Source organism: Clinocottus analis, unplaced genomic scaffold (assembly GCF_023055335.1).
Source record: "Clinocottus analis isolate CAN_PGR_092001 unplaced genomic scaffold, fCliAna1.0.p SCAF_5, whole genome shotgun sequence".
Taxonomy (NCBI): Eukaryota; Metazoa; Chordata; class Actinopteri; order Perciformes; family Cottidae; genus Clinocottus; species Clinocottus analis.
The window spans coordinates 1490914-1508653 of record NW_027176207.1 but is presented as its reverse complement, the minus strand read 5'-3'; the positions used below and the strand labels follow the sequence as shown (position 1 = coordinate 1508653).

Here is a 17740-nt window from a genome sequence, read left to right as displayed (position 1 = left end):
ACATGAATCACATCCAGTAGTTTTTAAGACATTTTCACATCAACGAGGTCAGAAGACTTTTATCTGAGGACCATGACGTCTGCAGAAATTGATGGAAATCAAATTATTCCAGTCTCAAAGTGGTGGCGCGACATTGCCATCACTATGTGTTTATGGCTAATAAAAACAATGTTTACTTGCAGCGCAGGGAACACTTTGGTTTCCTCTTTTTTGTTTTTGCCTAATCGAGCAACAGATCCCATGAATGCGACCGTTTCCCTCCTGATCAGTAACTCGTGAGTCCAGTGTTTCTGACTCGCCCCGTGTTGAAACACCTGGCTCTTTTTTTTTTTTTTGGTTTTGCAACGGTTCAGCAAGTCCCACCTTTGTCCGCTTGTTCCCTGTCGGGGTCAGACGGACCTTTTGGACTCTGAACAATGGCAGAGAGCACGTGGCCTCGTGCCAAGAGGAAGGTGAATTGTGTGTCCCTGGCAGCAGAGAGTGGAAACGAGGCGGCATTGTCCTCCCAGTACTGGAATCTTTCCATATCTTCTCTGACCAGTTCAACCCCTTTTTGATTTTAGTTTGTCATGTAGTAAAATAGCTTTTTAGCAGCAAAACCCAGCTCTCTTTTATTGATTATAATTTACCAAAACAAATGTGAACACATTTACAAGCAGGACACAAATGTGCAGATTGAAAAGCTTCTGGAACAACATTTTGAAAACTCCTGAACAGCTCTTCTGCTTTTTTAGTCGTGAAGATGCTGAATGTATTTCACCGGCAGGTGAACTTAAAAGATAAAACAATCACTGATTCATTTACACCTCCAGAGTCGAGGAGTTAGCGACGTCACAGTCTCTGTGGTTCGATGGCTAGACTTGAATAATTTCAGTATTTGCCTTTTCTGCTTAGTGACCTTGCTATGCTTTACATCTACTGTACCTCCAACTAACTATTATGGGAACATTATGATGTCCATATCCTTTTTAAAGTTGTATTGAGTCAGTGGTTTATGAAATCGGTGCAGATGCAGGTGGTTTTATTTGGGGAATACAGAAATATCCGCTCCCTGCAGGTATTGAATCCTGGTTGCATTGGCGTGAGATGATCTTGGCTCTTCCTGTAGTTACTCCCACTCCTGATGGAGCGTTCTCACCGCTGTGCACGCAGGAACAGAACATCTGCCAGCGCTACGACCAGCTGATGGAAGCGTGGGAGAAGAAGGTGGAGCGCATGGAGAACAACCCCCGACGCAAAGCCAAGGACGGCAGGACGCGCGAGTACTACGAGAGGCAGTTCCCTGAGATCCGCAAGCAGAGGGAGCAGCAGGAGCGCTTCCAGAGGTAACCGACCGCCGGCGCCGCTCAACGTTAAGACATCATGCTGCACGCTGCGGCACGCTGCGGCACGCTGCGGCGCGCTGCTGCACGCTGCGGCGCGCTGCTGCACGCTGCGGCGCGCTGCGGCACGACGTGCGCTAAGAGGTTCAGAAGCACACGAGTACAAGTCTCATCTTTTGCTTCTCAGCCCCCCCCTGTATCCCATAGTGCATGTTGGTTTACATTGGAGTGAACCTGTGTCTTCAAAGGATAAGATAATCCTTTATTGGACCCTCAGTGGGGAAATTAAAGGCTCATCCAGGCTAAGGCTGCAACCAACTTTCCAATTCATTGATTCATTGTTTGTCTTTTGACATTTGGAAAGGATTAATTGTGAAAATCCACATAGAAAATTGTGTGAGCTCAGGTTTACATGGTTGACCTGATGAACTAATTTAGTTGATGCAACTTGAAAAAAATCCATCATCAGACTTGGTTAATAGAGCGGTTGAAGGAGACTAACTGTGTTCCTCCTCTGCATGTTTACGGTTTCTGTTAAGTACGGTGAACAGATTCACTTCAGACGAAGCTGCTGCAGAGGAACATGAGCTTTTGCTTGTTATACAGCAGCGGCTCTTTTTGTTAGCGCCTGAAATGAACACAGACTTAAAAAAAAACAACTGAAACCTTGTTTAACGGTGAGGAATCGACTTAATGTGGCCAAAGATGGAGGAACAAGAGTGAAATCATAATCTCTCCACATCTTCTGATGCTTCGATAATGCCTACAGGACCTGTCGCGACGCACCCGGACATTAAACTGGTTTCCTCCGTCTTAACGATGTTGTTCAGCCATCACCTACACAGAGGAGTACTTTGGGCTGTCTGGGAGCTTCTGGGATGGGAGGCAGGCGGGGACGAGGTCTGGCTGAGCTTTGTGCTTTCATTGAAATCAGCTCTGTTCATGCAAACTGCTAGACTATAAAGGAGGACGCGAGGGACTCTTCTATTCATTGATAACGGGTGCAATGAGTCTGTTTAACAGAGCTTTGAAAGTCCCGTCTCCTGTTGCTCATGTTAACAATTTGACTCTGGTTTTGTTTAAGAGAAAGAAGCAACCGTGTGAGGAAGTCATGGATGCCTGGAAGTTGCAAAACCGGCGTCGTCTTTGCGCAGCATGCAAAATGTATGTGACGACAATGACATTTGTTTTTATTGTCCCTGTTGTCCACAGGGTGGGACAAAGAGGAACGGGCCTTTCTGCAACAATCGCAAGAAGCGAGCACGAGATCTCTGAAATCATAGACGGCCTTTCTGAGCAGGAGGTAGGTCTCACCTGGAGGGTTTGAACGGACCAGTGGGTGCACAGCCAGAACTCCACCATCATGGATATATTTAGTCCGCATGACACACAAAGGCAGATTTCCATAAGCAGAAAGATGTTTCGCTGAACAAGGGAGACTGTTCTCTGCCGGAGTAACCGAGGCCGCCTCCCCTGTCCGTGTGTCCCGCAGAACAACGAGAAACAGATGAGACAACTGTCAGTTATTCCTCCCATGATGTACGACTTGGAGCAGAGGCGAGTGAAGTTCATCAACATGAACGGCCTGATGGACGACCCCATGAAGGTCTACAAAGCCCGGCAGTTCATGAACGTCTGGACCGAACACGAGAAGGAGATCTTCAAGGAGAAGTGAGTTCTTTGTTCGGCTGGCGTCTGTGAGGCCGAGGCGCAGCTTCGGGTTATAGACGCTAATCCCACCCGGACGACCGCTGATTTGTTCTTTTATAACCAATAACTTCTCTTTCCAGGTTTGTCCAACACCCCAAGAACTTTGGCCTGATCGCCTCCTACCTGGAGAGAAAGGTAAGATAAGAGATAAGATAAGATAATCCTTTGTTAGTCCCTCATTAGGAAATTACTGGATTACAGCACTGCTCACAAGTAAATAAAGATTAAAAAAGAAAGTAATATAAATAAACAGAACGGTAGTAAAACTAAATAGAAGAATTTTAAATATACAAATGGAATAAAAATGTGTATAAAAGTACTTAAACATACTTTAACATAATGCATATTGCACCAGGAGATGAATTAAAGTTAAAGTGTGAGGTAGTTTATAATTTAGCAGGATATTATTTATACTTTTTGGGCGGTTCATAAAAGAGGAATTCTCCTCCAGTCCGAGCGGATGGGTTGAGTCCATGGCGTCGGAGCTGAATGGACCCTTGTTACAGCAGATGTCATCAATAACACGCGTGCACATGTTCGGCCCCGGCCGTCCAGGCGAGTCGTACCGTTGATTTAAAACTGTCTCCGTCATCTGAATGTCTGGTCGCTGCGTGCTACCAAAATCAATATTCCAGCAGCGGACTCCAGCTCTACAGCGGCGGGACGCTTACAAGCGGCCGTGTTCCTTTCTGCCAAAAGCATACGTGGTTTCTCGTAGTAACTTTAGCGTTATTATGGAAAGCTATCGAACGTGTTGACTTCCACCGGACCGATGCAAAATAATTGTGCTTTTAGCGCCTATTTATAAAATGTATATAGTCATGGTGACGTAGCTGGAAGCATCTTTTTACATGAATGCTTAAATCTCTTTTCACAAAGTACATCTTTATATGTCAACGCTAAGCATTGGGCCGGTTGCTAATGTATTCTAGTCAGTAAAGGCAAAAACATCCAGAAGGTTGTTCAGGTTCCTTGTGGGATCTTTAGTGATTAATTCCCTTGCAAAGCTTGAAAAGCTTCTTTTAAACGTCTCTGTGTGCACAACGATGTACGCCGTCATTGTTTACTAACTTTAAAAAAAGGGTTTATGTGCTTCGTTTGCGACGTCGCCTCCGGTTTCAGTGTCACATATTCACTATCTTTTCTGGTGTCAGTGCGTCGCCGACTGCGTCCTCTACTACTACCTGACCAAGAAGAACCACAACTACAAGACGCTGGTGCGGAGGAACTATGGCAGACGGAGAGGAAGGAACCAGGTAAGCCTGAGGCTCTCTGGGATATCCCTTTTGTTGGTTCGGTGGTTCAGACATGGCCGCAGACGGTGTTGACGGGGAGTTCACAATGGAAACAACTCGTCGGGAGACTTCGGATGTGATGGTTTCACCTGCTGAGTGGCAGCGGGGGAGTCGTCTGGCTTTTGGCAAACCTGTCAAGTCTGTGTCTGGATGTTTAAAATGTGACAGATAAATGTCCACCACATACACTACTGTTTGAAGGTTTGAACGCAGACACATTTTCAGTTTTAGTCGCATGTTCTCTCATGGATTATCCTTCATTTCTAAGAACAAGAACAGACTGGAGAGTTTCACATGAACGTTCTCTTCTTCTGGACATTTTGAGAGTTAATGAACCCACAAATGTGAAGCTCCAGATCCTCAACCAGCTCAAAGGAAGAACAGTTTTATAGCTTCTCTCACCAGCAGAGCTGTTTTCAGCTGTGTGACATCATCACAAGGGTTTAAGGGTTTTCTATCATCCATTAGTCTTCTAAACACAATGTACCATCAGAACACTGATAGCTGCTGGAAATGGGCCTCTATACACCTCTGTGGATATTTTATTAAGAACCAGACGTTTCCACCTAGAATAGTCTTTTACCACATTAACACTGTAGAGAGGGTATTTCTGGTTAATTTAACGTTATCTTTATTGAAAAACAGTGCATTTCTTTGAAAAATAAGGACCTTTATAAGTGACCGCAAACCTTTGAACGCTAGTGTATTTTGCTCGTGTGCCACATCACTTCAGGATTTGCCTTCCTGCACAGCTGGCACTGTGAAGGGGCAGAGAAACACTTGAAAGCTATCAACCTGTAGGTTATTGTGATGTGGCGACAGACAATACAACATGTTAAACGCTTTGAGTCGTGCTGAAATGCCCGCGCTGCAACGAGGATGCAGCGGCACCGATCACATCTTCCATCTGAAATGATGATTGCACGCTGAGGCTTTTGAGGAAGACGCTGCGGTTTGTCTCTATTCTTGATGCTGTGACAAATACGAAGGAACGAGACTAATTTAAAGATATGAACATCTGTTCGCATGCTCCAGCTGTCCGCTGCACGCGGCTCCATAAAGATTTATTTGTCACAATATCCAGTATATAGACGAACCGGAGCCACATTTTCCTTCTCGAGCCTTCGTGTTAAATTTCTGTCAAACCTGGAATGTGAACTTTGTAAATGCCAAGTTTAAAAAAACCTCTGAAATGACTGCTGTGGACATATGTTGTGGTACACAGAGTGTTTGCTTCAGGCTTCATGTAAATGTTGCACCAACGTCCAGGAGAAAGAGATGCACCCTCTCACAACCCCGTCTTGGTTGACATTAAATATTGATATCACTCATTCTGTTGGAGGTTTTTTAGTCCTTGCTGGGCTTTTTCCACACTTCACTGACGCCACAGGCCTCGTGCAGGACGTGCTGTTGAGCTCATGTGCTGTGTGCGACCATGAACTGTGTCTAGGTGTTTCTATTCAGATGGATCAATAGTTATTGTCCGTTAATGCAGAGTTTGTAAAGCGGCGAGGGTTGTTGTCGTTCTTAGGAAGTCATACCATCATCCTTGTCTGCCTGAAGAGGAACATGAGGTAAAGGGATGGTTGGTCCAATACTCGTTTGACTTTTTGAACACTGAATATAAAAGTTGTTGACGTTTACACCCAAAATCTAGTTTGTCTGTCGTGCAACGCCTAACACGGACGTCATTGTTTAGTGGTCATTAAATGTAAAATGACACTTTAAAAGTGGGCGTAAGATGGCCTCTATTAGCAGCGTGACATTCCTAAATGGCTGTGAGGTTGTCGTCTTCTGGTGGTTGAGAATGTAATTAATGCTGCTGTTGTTGTTGTTGTCGTCGTTGCGTTAAAAACACAACCGGATGAAGTTGATTCCCAAGCTACTGATGTGCCTTTTAACAAATGCGGTGCTAGTGAGGAAAGGAAGGAAGGAAGGAAGGAAGGAAGGAAGGAAGGAGGACGGAGTGAGCAGAAGCACGAGCGGTGGAATGTAGGGCGAGCGAGCGAAACTGAGAGAAAAAACCCAGAGCGAGACGGAGTCAGCGCTGGCAGCTTAGAGTGTGTGTGTGTGTGTGCGTGTGTGCGCGCACGTGCACACACTATTGTTTTTTCGGCTTTCCATTTCCTCTTTCTTCTGTTCCTCTGAGAGGGAGAGAGAGAGAGCGAAAGAGAGAGAGAGAGAGAGAGCCACCCCTCTCTGTAGAGCGGAGTTGGTACGGTCCGGCCATCTGACAGGCCCAAAAACTCTCTGTGCTGCTGCGAGTGCCAATCAAAGAGGAGTGCTCGGCAGGGATTACCTTGAGTGACCCTGCATAGATTAGTGCGTGCATGTGAGATGGACAATTCTTTGGGCGGCTTAAGCGGCCCGATGACACGCTTTCCCGGAATATGTGCGGCGGCGCCGTGGCCCGGCAGCCCTTCTAAGGAGCTCTGCTATGGCGCTGTCCTGCCCCTCGGCTGCTACCGTTACCACCGCTATGGAAGCACTGGAGGGTAAACTCACATTTACAACACCGGTAAGCTGTGGCTCGCAGCGCAGCAAAGGGGGTTTTATGACCAGCAAATGAGCCTGCAGGTATGTGTCTGGCTTTGAAACCCACAGCGTTTGCTTTTCGGCCGATACTCCGTCTGTCGTCCCTTGTTCCGTATCTCTTTTTTCTTCTCTCTCTTCTTTCTCCTGTGTCGTGTTTTCTGTTGCTCTGTTGCAGTTCACTTCTCAGCCTACATATTTACTTGAGGCTGGTGGGCAGTCAAACTCTGCTATTTTAGGGCAGCTTTTCTGGGACACGTGGAGACGTGGATTTTAATTTTAACAGCCGAGCCAAAACTATGTGGAGCGCTCGCGTACACGTGTTGATGCTTTTGGAGAAGGGGGGAGAATAAATGTTAGTTTTGGATGTATTTTAAAGTGCATACAGGTGCTGGTAGCTTCATAAAATTCTGTGAGAAAATGTGCTTCAAACATGGAAGTGTGTCCCCCGTGTGGGTCCAGATAACTGCACCTTTTTGCTCTAAAATAATCCTCTCACTCGGCTTGTGATCACACAAAAATGACAACAGTCATCTCACATTACATACTCTCGTGGAAACCTACACAGACTATACCACACACACACACACACACACACATACACACACACACACACACACACACACACTGTCAGCTACCACTTGATTGGCTATTTTCAAAAGTAGAAGTTGCAGCATGACTACCTGTTTTTTCTCGCTCACATTCCTCTGGTACGACAAAAAAAAACACCCGAAAACTTGCAGGTTTTTCCGTTAAATAAACAAGTTTTCCTCCTGTAAAAGAACATTTTCAACAATTCTTTGTTTCTTTACTCATGTGTACATGCAGGTCCATTTCGGACAGCACTGGCCAAACAATAGAAAATGAGTTTACACTGCAAGAAAATCAGTGTTCCCATCCCAGAAGCCTTTAAATGTGCTTTTAGTGAATACATTTTCCAGCAAAGTAACAGAACAGTAAGTACACAACACAACTAAACAGTTGCAGTCATTTATTAATCAGTCATTTATTAATGCTCACATATTACAAACTATCTGTTGCCCTTACATTGTGTTTTATTTAAGTGCCCAAGTGTCCTCTTAACACTTTACAAATGTAAAACATAACTCTGAAACTCTGATTTGAACGTGTAACAGAACAAGTGGTGAAATCTGTGTCAAGAGGTTCAGATCATTTCACAAAATGTAGTCGACATCTAGTGTTTATTCTGGGATGTGCAATGAACACGCAGTGCAGTTTATTAGAAACATGTTCATGCAATATGCAAAATGCATCGTGATATTCGCTGTTCGTGTAAAAACAGGCAGCGGGTCAGAGTTTGGCACAAGCTTCAGTTCAGCGTGGCATTTTATTAGCTTCTGTAATTGATATTAAACGTGAATTGATTTGTAATATTAACCTGCTTTAGGGGAGATGCAGCCCGTCAGTGACTGTGTCGTATGTACCGTTCACTTCACTGACCTCGCAGGTCTTCACTGTGAAAACAAAAAGTGTTTTTTTTATTCCAGTCTGTTTGTTTTCACAGCGTAAAGTTGCAGCGATGTGGCGACGCTGCTGCACCACAATGCCCTTTTGGCATGTTTTCAGAGAAGTGATTATTGAAAACATTGTCACATTGTCAAGGCACGGTTTACAGCTTCCATCGCAATGCTGCGAAATGAATCAATAATTCAGTTTCACTACACGTGTCCCTTCAGTTTGATCGGATGTTCAACAGAAGCCAAACAGCCCACATGTCGCTGCTGAACTAGCGCAACACATTCATGAGAGGAGCAGAAGTCCAGAGGATGTTTGTGGTAAAATGCAAGATAAACATCAGCATTTACCAAGAAAGGTGTGAGAAATGTGCAGTCATCAAACCTTTTAGTCATTTTACCCAATTTAGCTGCTCGTGTTTCATGAAGACGTGACAGAGCTCATATTCCTGTTCTGGTTACCAAAGTAAAGCTTGTAAAATAAAGTAGACATATATCTTCTCTTGGAAACGTAATATAGACATCTACTGGCTGCCTATTGTGTTGAAATATTTGTTTTATATGATGCTATATATATTTATAGCATCACATGTATAAGGTGGGCAACATATGTGTTGTTCTTTTGGACATTCTTCTTCTTCTTCTTCTTCTTCGTCCAAAAGGGAAAAAATTTACATTGAGAGCTTGTTTTTTGGGGGGATTTTCTGGCATGAAAGTTGATTTCAAGTAGAAAAGTCTTTCCCTCGCAGAGCTCCCAGTAACCAGGGTAACTGTGGCAAATGTACTGTTGAAAGAAAAGGAAAGAAATATCATCCATGATCGAGAGAGAGACCGTTCAGTCGGCTGGATGGTGCATTTTATCCAAAATGAACGCAAGCTGCTGTTAAATGTATTTGTTTAGATTTACTTCCTGTTCTTTTCATTCAGTTACAAAAACAGTGTTTGCAGTCCGATGGAGGCAATATCTGTAAGGAATTGCAGTGATGGAGGTGATGCATAGTCATGATTTAGTAGATTCTCAGTTTCCTATTTTCTGCAGTGAAACCGCCCGAAGCGAGAGATTCCTCTGGTGGTCTGAGTCCTGCGGTAGGAAAGGGAAGATTGACTTGCGGCTCTGTCATTTCCTAAATCAAACAGCACTTGTGATTCAGCAAAAAGAAGGGGAGAAATTAAAACCCTTAAAATATTCAAGCCAGGTCAGGAAACAGCAGAGGAACCACAGACATTTTGGAGAACATCTGTGTGGAGGCTCTTTTTAAGCAGTGTGGGAGCAGAGGCAGGAATGCCACGGCTCTCTGACCACCTCCAAAGCAAACACCAGCCTCCAGGGCCCGACCAGAGCAGCGTCTCACTGAAAGACATGGACAGGAGAGAGGACCGTGATCTGAAACAGACCGGTCCGCCCTGCGAAGAAATAAAAGTCCCTGAAACTGTCGAGTGCCAAAAAAACATGCTTTGCAGGCTACTGGAGGCAGGAAATGAGTCAAGAGTTCAAGTTGGACACGGTCCCCTCTGCATACATCGAGCTGTGCATCAAGCAGGGCTTCCCTTAAAGAAGTCCACAGTGAAGCTGCATCGTCATCACGCCTCGCTGTAGACTGGAGACACTCCCATGCTATATTAGCATGTAGCATTCTGCATGTGAAGGAATACATATTTTTAAAAACACTGAGATGTCTACCAAGTCTGATCCGCATCAAAGAGTAAACGTAAAAGTAGCTCGTCAGCAACAATCTTGACCAATAAAGAGCTCACGGCGATGACCTCAAACTGAGGATCACATTTTCCAGTTTTGTCTCCAATTGGGTTGAAAGCACATAAAATGAAGGGCTGTGAACGGCGTATGTGGGGTAAACCTGTGAGAGCACCACATGCGGTTTTCTTTCCATTACTGTAGATTTTGATTTTTTTTTGCTCGTCATGTAGCTCCACTCTGGCGGGCAAAAAAAAAAAAAACCCCATGTGATTAGTAGCAGTCTTTGGTTTGAGCTGGCGAGAAAAAACTTTATTTCAATCGTCACACCCGTAGGAGACATACACCTCTGTAATTAACTCGTCCTAAGCATGGAGGATCAGCACTAAGCCCTAAAGAGCGCCGACTCCAACCGCGTTTTTTTGTGGAATTGCCAAGCACTTCTTTATCACACGTTACAGGATGACAAGGCAGGCAGACTCCACGTGTGCAGAAGCAATGTCGTAAAAGAGACAGGCGGCCATAACCCTGTTTTTTCCCCACTTGAACCCCGGACTTCCCTCTCTGCCTCTGTCCATATCTTGTGCCTTTACCATGGAGTGGAGCACATTCCTTGGCCCCATCTGGTACCAGCATGGGATGTTTGGCTTGGCATAGCCAGACTTGTTCCAGCACAGCGCTTTCATGGAACAGGCAGGAGGAGGAAGCATTCTGTGGTTACCGCGAGCCAGCGCCGATGATAAAGAATGTTGCTCTGTCCTCAATCTGTTTTTAAAATTCACTTCGTTGAACGATGTTTTCACTCTGAACTCGACTCTCCAGACGTTTTCATGTGGAGCGCTGGGATGATCCTCCTCTTCTACGCGAGGCACCATTTTCTATCTGCAGCAGTGTGGTGTAACGGTCGTGGTCAAGCCCTTATCTCTCTTTTCGAGGGATTTACTCAGACTTTGGCCCTGTTTGGACCCGGCATCAACAAGCGGGTGATCATGTTAGAATGCACCGAAGACACCAACAGGACACAATGAGGTGCGATCGCACAGACCAGTGGTGTCTCTCTGTCTCACCAATATGCAAATGAGTGTTCAATGTTACTTTTAGCAACTTTTAGAGCTTGTTGCTTTGGTTTTTGTCCACCATCTGCCATTTCTGCTGCTGGGAACTGTAACTGCAAAGAAGTGACATTGATACTTTTTGGGAACTGGAGATAACTAACAATGGCCGCCGGGGAAAGCCAAAGCGGTATCCTATTCCCGCTTTTGGTTGCGCAATGATAACATGTGCAACGGGTGAAGAAGCTTCCTTTGTGCCTCTTGAGCGAGCCTTCATTTCCCCAGGAGATTGTTCCCCCGTGGGAGACAGAACAGCATCGCCAGGGCGAGGTTCATATAACCTGACCGGCCAGATGGTTCGTCACGCAGAATCATCTGACAAGCCGTCATTGGAAACCGTTTGGAAAAGGGCCGGCTCGGAAGGTGATGGGATGAACCACCTGTCAATCAAACTCTTACAGAAGGAGGTCAGGAGAAGAGCAACAACAGGTCCTCTGTTCCAGTGAAGAAATATTCTGATATAGCTGATGCTCTTCCAGCGTCTGGGCTAACTTCTTTAGGAGCCGCCATTGTTGTCGAGAACAAACAGTCGCCTCTCCGTGCGTCAGCCTGTGCACGCCAGTAGCTGCCAGTAGCTTCCGCTAGATGCCGGTAGCTATTCCTGTAGCTGCCTGTAGCTGCCAGTAGCTGCTTGTAGCTTCCAGTAGTTGTCTGTAGCTAGCTGCCTATAGCTTCAAGTAGCTGCTTGTAGCTTCAAGTAGTTTCCAGTAGCTTCCAGTAGCTGCTTGTAGCTTCCAGTAGCTGCCTGTAGCTTCCAGTAGCTGCCTGTAGCTTCAAGTAGCTGCTTGTAGCTTCAAGTAGTTTCCAGTAGCTTCCAGTAGCTGCCTGTAGCTTCCAGTAGCTGCCTGTAGCTTCCAGTAGTTGCCTGTAGCTTCCAGTAGCTGCCTGTAGCTTCCAGCAGCTGCTTGTAGCTTCCAGCAGCTGCCTGTAGCTTCCAGTAGCTGCCTGTAGCTTTCAGTAGTTGCCTGTAGCTTCCAGTAGCTGCCTGTAGCTTCCAGTAGCTGCCTGTAGCTTTCAGTAGTTGCTTGTAGCTTCCAGGAGCTGCTTGTAGCTTTCAGTAGTTGCCTGTAGCTTTCAGTAGTTGCTTGTAGCTTCCAGTAGCTGCTTGTAGCTTCCAGTAGCTGCTTGTAGCTGCTTGTAGCTTCCAGTAGCTGCTTGTAGCTTCCAGTAGCAGCTTGTAGCTTCCAGTAGCAGCTTGTAGCTTCCAGTAGCTGCCTGTAGCTTTCAGTAGCTGCCTGTAGCTTTCAGTAGCTGCCTATAGCTTCCAGTAGCTGCTTGTAGCTTCCAGTAGCTGCCTGTGGCTTTCTGTAGCTGCCTGTAGCTTCCAGTAGCTTCCAGTAGTTGCTTGTAGCTTCGAGTAGCTGCTTGAAGCTTACGACGATTGAAGCTTACGACGCTGTTTGAAGCTGCTTGAAGCTTACGACGATTCTCTCAATGCAATCTCGAGACCTTGAGAGAATCCAGCCACCATACAAAGTAAAGGCTGATCCCAAAGTTGATTATTATAATTTTATAGCCCTACGTTGTGCAATCAACATACACATCATAATAATAAGAGTAGGAAACTGTAAATATCAACCTGTCTGTCTATTGCCACGTCACTTTTGTAAGTGAAGCAGACCAACAAACAGACAGTATCTGCGACGCTGACAGTGGTGTCAGATATGTTTCTGCTGGACAATGTGAAGATCATCACTACCCGGCATAGCCTCAAACGTCTCTGTACAGAATGTACGACTCAGCTTTTCCTCTTGTAACTTCAGTCCTTAGTTTTGCCTTTAGTCGTGATATTCGGTGTATTACTTTATCATTAGTATTATATTAGTTTGGGGGAAATTGTGCCGCTTGAAAGCAGTGAGTCGGCATACGTTTCTGTTTCTTTTACCTGACTCAGCCTGTCTGCTAATCAAACGGGATATTTAAGCCCATCTTCTGGTGTACAGCGGTCGATGGTCCTCTGGGCTCACAGGGCCAATGCAGGCTCTGCTATACAGTTTGAAGTTGCTGCTGCTTGCAGGAAAACTGGACCAGGAAGTGTGTAAAAATGTCAAGTTTCCAGTTGGTGGAAGATGCATACATGTGGTCTTTTTAAACAAAAGTGAATGCTTGTAGTTGTTTAAATTAACATTTAAATGTATAACAGGCTAGGTTTGTGCATCTTCTCATATCTTTCAGGACAGGAAGTGTTCTCTTCTTTGTGATTTTTTAATTATTTCTTTCCTCCCCCAGCATCCGTAATCACTTTCAGTAATCTACACATTGACATTTTTGTTCTTTTTGTGTCGAGGAGAAACTGCTAAATATTTCCCCCTGTGTTTTTGTTTCCAGCAAATAACACGCCCCTCGCAAGAAGACAAGTCAGACGAAAAAAACGAAGAGGAAAAAACTGAGAAATCCGAGAAAAAAGAGGACGAGGAAAAGAAGGACGAGGAAGAGAAAGATGATAAGGAGGACTCGAGGTGAGGCTGTGGATGGTGCTTTGTCCTGATGTCACTATAGTGCATCAGGTCCTGCAGATAAAGCCTCCATGTGGTGTCCCTCTTGCTTCCAGAGACCGTGATCATTTTGGGAGTGTTTGGTGAAAAGCTGAATGCATTTCAGGATAATTATCGCAGTCATTAAATGCAGCTTTGATGCTTTTAATATTCTTATTTAAAATAACCCGTGATAGTCCAACTTGATAGTACAGTCACTGTTGTGTCTCTTATTCATAGGCTGGAGCAATATTGTCGATATGCACGACTGTATCTTGTGCTGTTTGTGAAGTAATCCTTCCTGGACCTATGAATAGGGATGTTGGAGCATGAGGCGACTTTTATGATATTGTAAGATTAAATTAGAGCCACCAATTATAACTGTGGTAACTGGGGAAAACAATTATGAGAAGCGAGCTTCGACGTCCCCAGGCCCTCGGCGGCGTGATGATGCTTGTTCATGACTTGGAAAGCGAAAGCAGTGTCTGTGTCCAAGTCCTTCTGTCTGGGCTACAGACGATTTCTAATATGCTTTTCTTGTGTTTCTAAGTCATGAAGGAAGAGAGCGGATTACCTAAAGGGCCCGTTATTGCTGAGTCAAAGGGGAATAGATATTTGCTGTACCAACAAGTCTCTAAAGCTGTGTGTGTGTTTTCCTCCCCGTCCAAAAACCACAGGGACATTGGCAAGGACAAAGAAAAGTGTGACGGTGTGGAGGACGAGGACGGAAAGGAGCAAAACACGCCGCGTGGCAGGAAGACTGCCAACAGCCAGGGCCGCCGTAAGGGAAGGATCACCACACGCTCCATGGCCAATGAGGCTGCGTCTGTGGCGGCCGAGGAGGCTCCTCCCACTGCCCCTGAGCCTGCCTTGCCAGATCCTCCACAGCTCCCTAAGTCTGATCCAATGCTAAAGTCCATGAAGGAGCCTGCAAAGCCCCAGACTCCAGTAGCTTCCATGGACGCTAATAAAGGTGAATCCTCTTGCGGTCGCTCTCTCTCGAGGTCGGCTACACACTGAGTGACACAGAACTGAGGGAAAGGAAGGTCACGGAGCATTTAGGGATGTAAATATAATGCTTTCACTGTATCTGTTAGGATGGCCACTTGACATTTCCTAGTGTCACTTGAGTTTTTCACATTTTGGTGGAGTTAAATGCAAATACAAGAGAGGATTGCCTGCACAAATTAGACCCAAAAAAACATGTAATTCCCTCGAGGAATGAAATGCACCTCGGACTTTGCAGCCAAGCAAATCATGTCCGGTGCCCTGTGCTATTTGCATGTATTTAATGTTGGTAATATGCTCACATTTGTCACCAAATTGGCCCTTTTTCATTGCAAATGAGCCTCATCGCTAAAACGGTTCAGCGCTAATCTCCTCGCATAGTTACAGTGGAAGTTTTGCAGCGTGTTTAGGGAGTTGATGGATACTGAAGTGCATTTATACTGGGATATCAAATCCCAAATATGGTTTAAATTCCTTGCCTGAAGTAGTTTTGAGGAATGTAGCTGAAAATCCCCTTTTTTCTCTCTCTGTGCCACTTTTCTTCAGATAATGATCTTAGCAAAAAGGCGAATTTTACACTTTGCCACATGCATGATTAAAATCAAGCAACAACAAAAAGAAGGCATATTGCCCTCATGTTCGCGCTCTCAGTGCACTGTCAAGATGACTAATAATATTAACACAATAAAAAACCATTCAGTGCTGCGTTTCAGTTCATGCCCCGAACATTAACGAACACTCTCCGGCATCTCGTGTGTCTTGTGAGTTTGCAGAATTGAATAGCGACCCCAGTCAGAGAAGAGCAGGGTTCAGCGGCACGTCAGGTTGCTGGCCGGCGGCGTTTCAGGCTCTCGTCGTGTCCTGCGCTGCACTCGGCAGGCCGTATATCATCTGTCTGTCACCATGGCAATGTGCTGCTCTGGCTGAGCTGTTGTCATGGCTCTCGGCGGCGGGCTTTTGCACTCGTCCGCCCCGCGGCCGCCCGTCACCGAGGCCGCGACGCCGGCTCAGGTTTTCAGGCGTCCAAGGTCCCCGTGTGTGTGTTCAGAGTTGTCGTGGCGCTAATCTGCATCATTAATTCATTGTTTTGTAATTGTGCTTCGGTGCGCCGCCACCTGCTCCCCCTGCTGTCTGCTGACGCTCCCAGCAGCCCCAGCTACGCCCGGCCCGTCTTATAATGTGATTAACGATCCGTCTGCAGTGTGTGTCCTTCCATCCTCTTAACCCTGTGACCTTTCCTGGCCCCGTCCTGGGCGTATCATGGTTTACATAGGACTGAGTCAACCGTAATCTCCTTTTCGTGACTGCATTGTGGATTTTGTGTGTCTGTTTGCTTGCTCTGTTGTAACCCCCCCTGCGGCTACGCTGCTTCTTGGAAGTTAGCGGGCTACGTGCTAAAGGGTAGCTGTCTGCCAGTCTTGCCCAGTTGAAATGGTGCCAGGCCAGTTCAGGAAGCTGCTGATTCAGTGGGGGTTTGATCTGGTTTAATGCCGTGGCGTGCGTGCGAGTGTGTGCGCGTGTGTGTGTGTGTGTGTCAGTAGGTGAGACGTAACACTGTAGGCAGACACCCCTGTCTGTTTGCACAACCCAGAGATTAGTGACCACCCTTGAGGGGCCTTAAACTGTCACGGGGAGAACATGTGAGTCTTTGCCGCGGGAAAAGGAAGTCGAGTGCGGCCGACATTTGTTTAACTAAGTGTAGCAGACTGCGTGGCCGGGGGGACCTTTTGGTAGGAGCCCCGTCTGAACGGCGAGAATTGATCCTCCTCATCGTTGAGGTTGAGGCGGGGAGAAGGACTCCTGTTGATGTCAAGGGTTCGTACATCTGCTGCTATATTAGTCCAAATGTTTACACAGTATCAGCGGGCGCCGTGCAGCAGAGTGGGCGAGAGTTCACTCGGCCCCCACCGCACCAACCGTGCACTTCTGTGAATTTCGTGTGTGTGTGTGTGTGTGTGGAACTGTGTGCATGCATGTGTGCGATGCGCAGTGTCATAGTAGAAGGGGTGGGAGGGTTTTTTTTTTTTGCGCTCGCTGTTCTGTCCGTCTATTTGTCTCCATCCAAGGCCATTTCCCAACGAGGGAGGCAGGGCTCTCAGCTCCTTCACTGTCTGGTGCTACATCAGCTGACCAAGGCCCTCCCCTCGTGGATTAGAGAGGAGGAGGAGGAGGAGGAAGAGGAGGAGGAGGGCTTGCTCTTTGCTGTGGGGAAGGGGGAGAGAGAGAGAGAGAGAGAGTGAGGGAGGGAAGAATGAGAGGGGGAGAGCGAGCTAGAGCGAGAGTGCAAGAGAGGCAGCGGGTCTCGGCAGCCCCTGAATGTAAACAGATTATTAGATTAGCGGCCGTGAGAAGGAGATGGCCGAGAGAGGACTGTCACTCTCTCTCCGTCTGTCTTTCTCTCTTTCTCGCTGACGGCGCTGTGTCTTTTTCCTTTGCGATCTAGCTGGTGTCGGCGAAACCGGAGAAACTTCTCGCTGGACCGAGGAGGAGATGGAGGTCGCCAAAAAAGGTAGTGTTTCAATTTATTTATCGCTTCGTCTCTTCTGTCCTTCCTCTCTTTCTCTGCGTTGCTGTGGCTCCTCTGCTTTTTGATCTTTCCTCCCCCTCCTCTCATCTCTCTCTCTCTTGTCTCTCTCTTTTTCCTTCTCTGATTGTCATGTACTGCCTCGCCCTGCCTGTTTCTCACACGCACACAGGAACGATCAAATAGAAACTCGTGCTGCTGCTTTACTTTGAAACTGTCAGACTCGTGAAGTGTTTTAGGGGATTTCTTCTTCTTCTTCTTCTTTTCACCGTGCCGCTCCGCCGGCTTCTCAGAAGTGATCTATTAAGGCCGTCCATCAAGCAATGGAGCGTGGCAGTTGCGGCTTCTTCCCAAAAAGATCACTATCTATTATTCACATTTCAAAACTTTGTCAAATGCGCCGCAATGTTTTAAGTGACTCTGCTCTTATAAATTCTTCAAGATGGTTGTTCTGGTCTCAGACTGCAGTCATTAGTCGGGTCATAAGCAGACCAGTGTGCCCCCTTTTCCCCCTCTTTGCTCGGCTTTGTTGGTACCGGCTCTCGCGTCGGTTTCCCTGAGTCCCAAGACACAGACTGGGGGAGTAAATAAAGAG

General features: G+C 46.3%; 1 protein-coding gene across 3 annotated transcripts in view; it reads left to right on the top strand.

The window, feature by feature from the left end:
- Window positions 1-17740, top strand: part of ncor1 (nuclear receptor corepressor 1) — a 53271-nt gene that overhangs the window by 11979 nt on the left and 23552 nt on the right. For all 3 annotated transcript variants that reach the window (XM_068600930.1, XM_068600929.1, XM_068600928.1), the window contains exons 10-17: window positions 1153-1325; window positions 2535-2625; window positions 2815-2993; window positions 3113-3167; window positions 4187-4288; window positions 13468-13598; window positions 14291-14586; window positions 17065-17130. In XM_068600930.1, coding sequence (XP_068457031.1) covers window positions 1153-1325; window positions 2535-2625; window positions 2815-2993; window positions 3113-3167; window positions 4187-4288; window positions 13468-13598; window positions 14291-14586; window positions 17065-17130 — 1093 coding nt within the window. The remainder of the gene's footprint in view (window positions 1-1152; window positions 1326-2534; window positions 2626-2814; window positions 2994-3112; window positions 3168-4186; window positions 4289-13467; window positions 13599-14290; window positions 14587-17064; window positions 17131-17740) is intronic.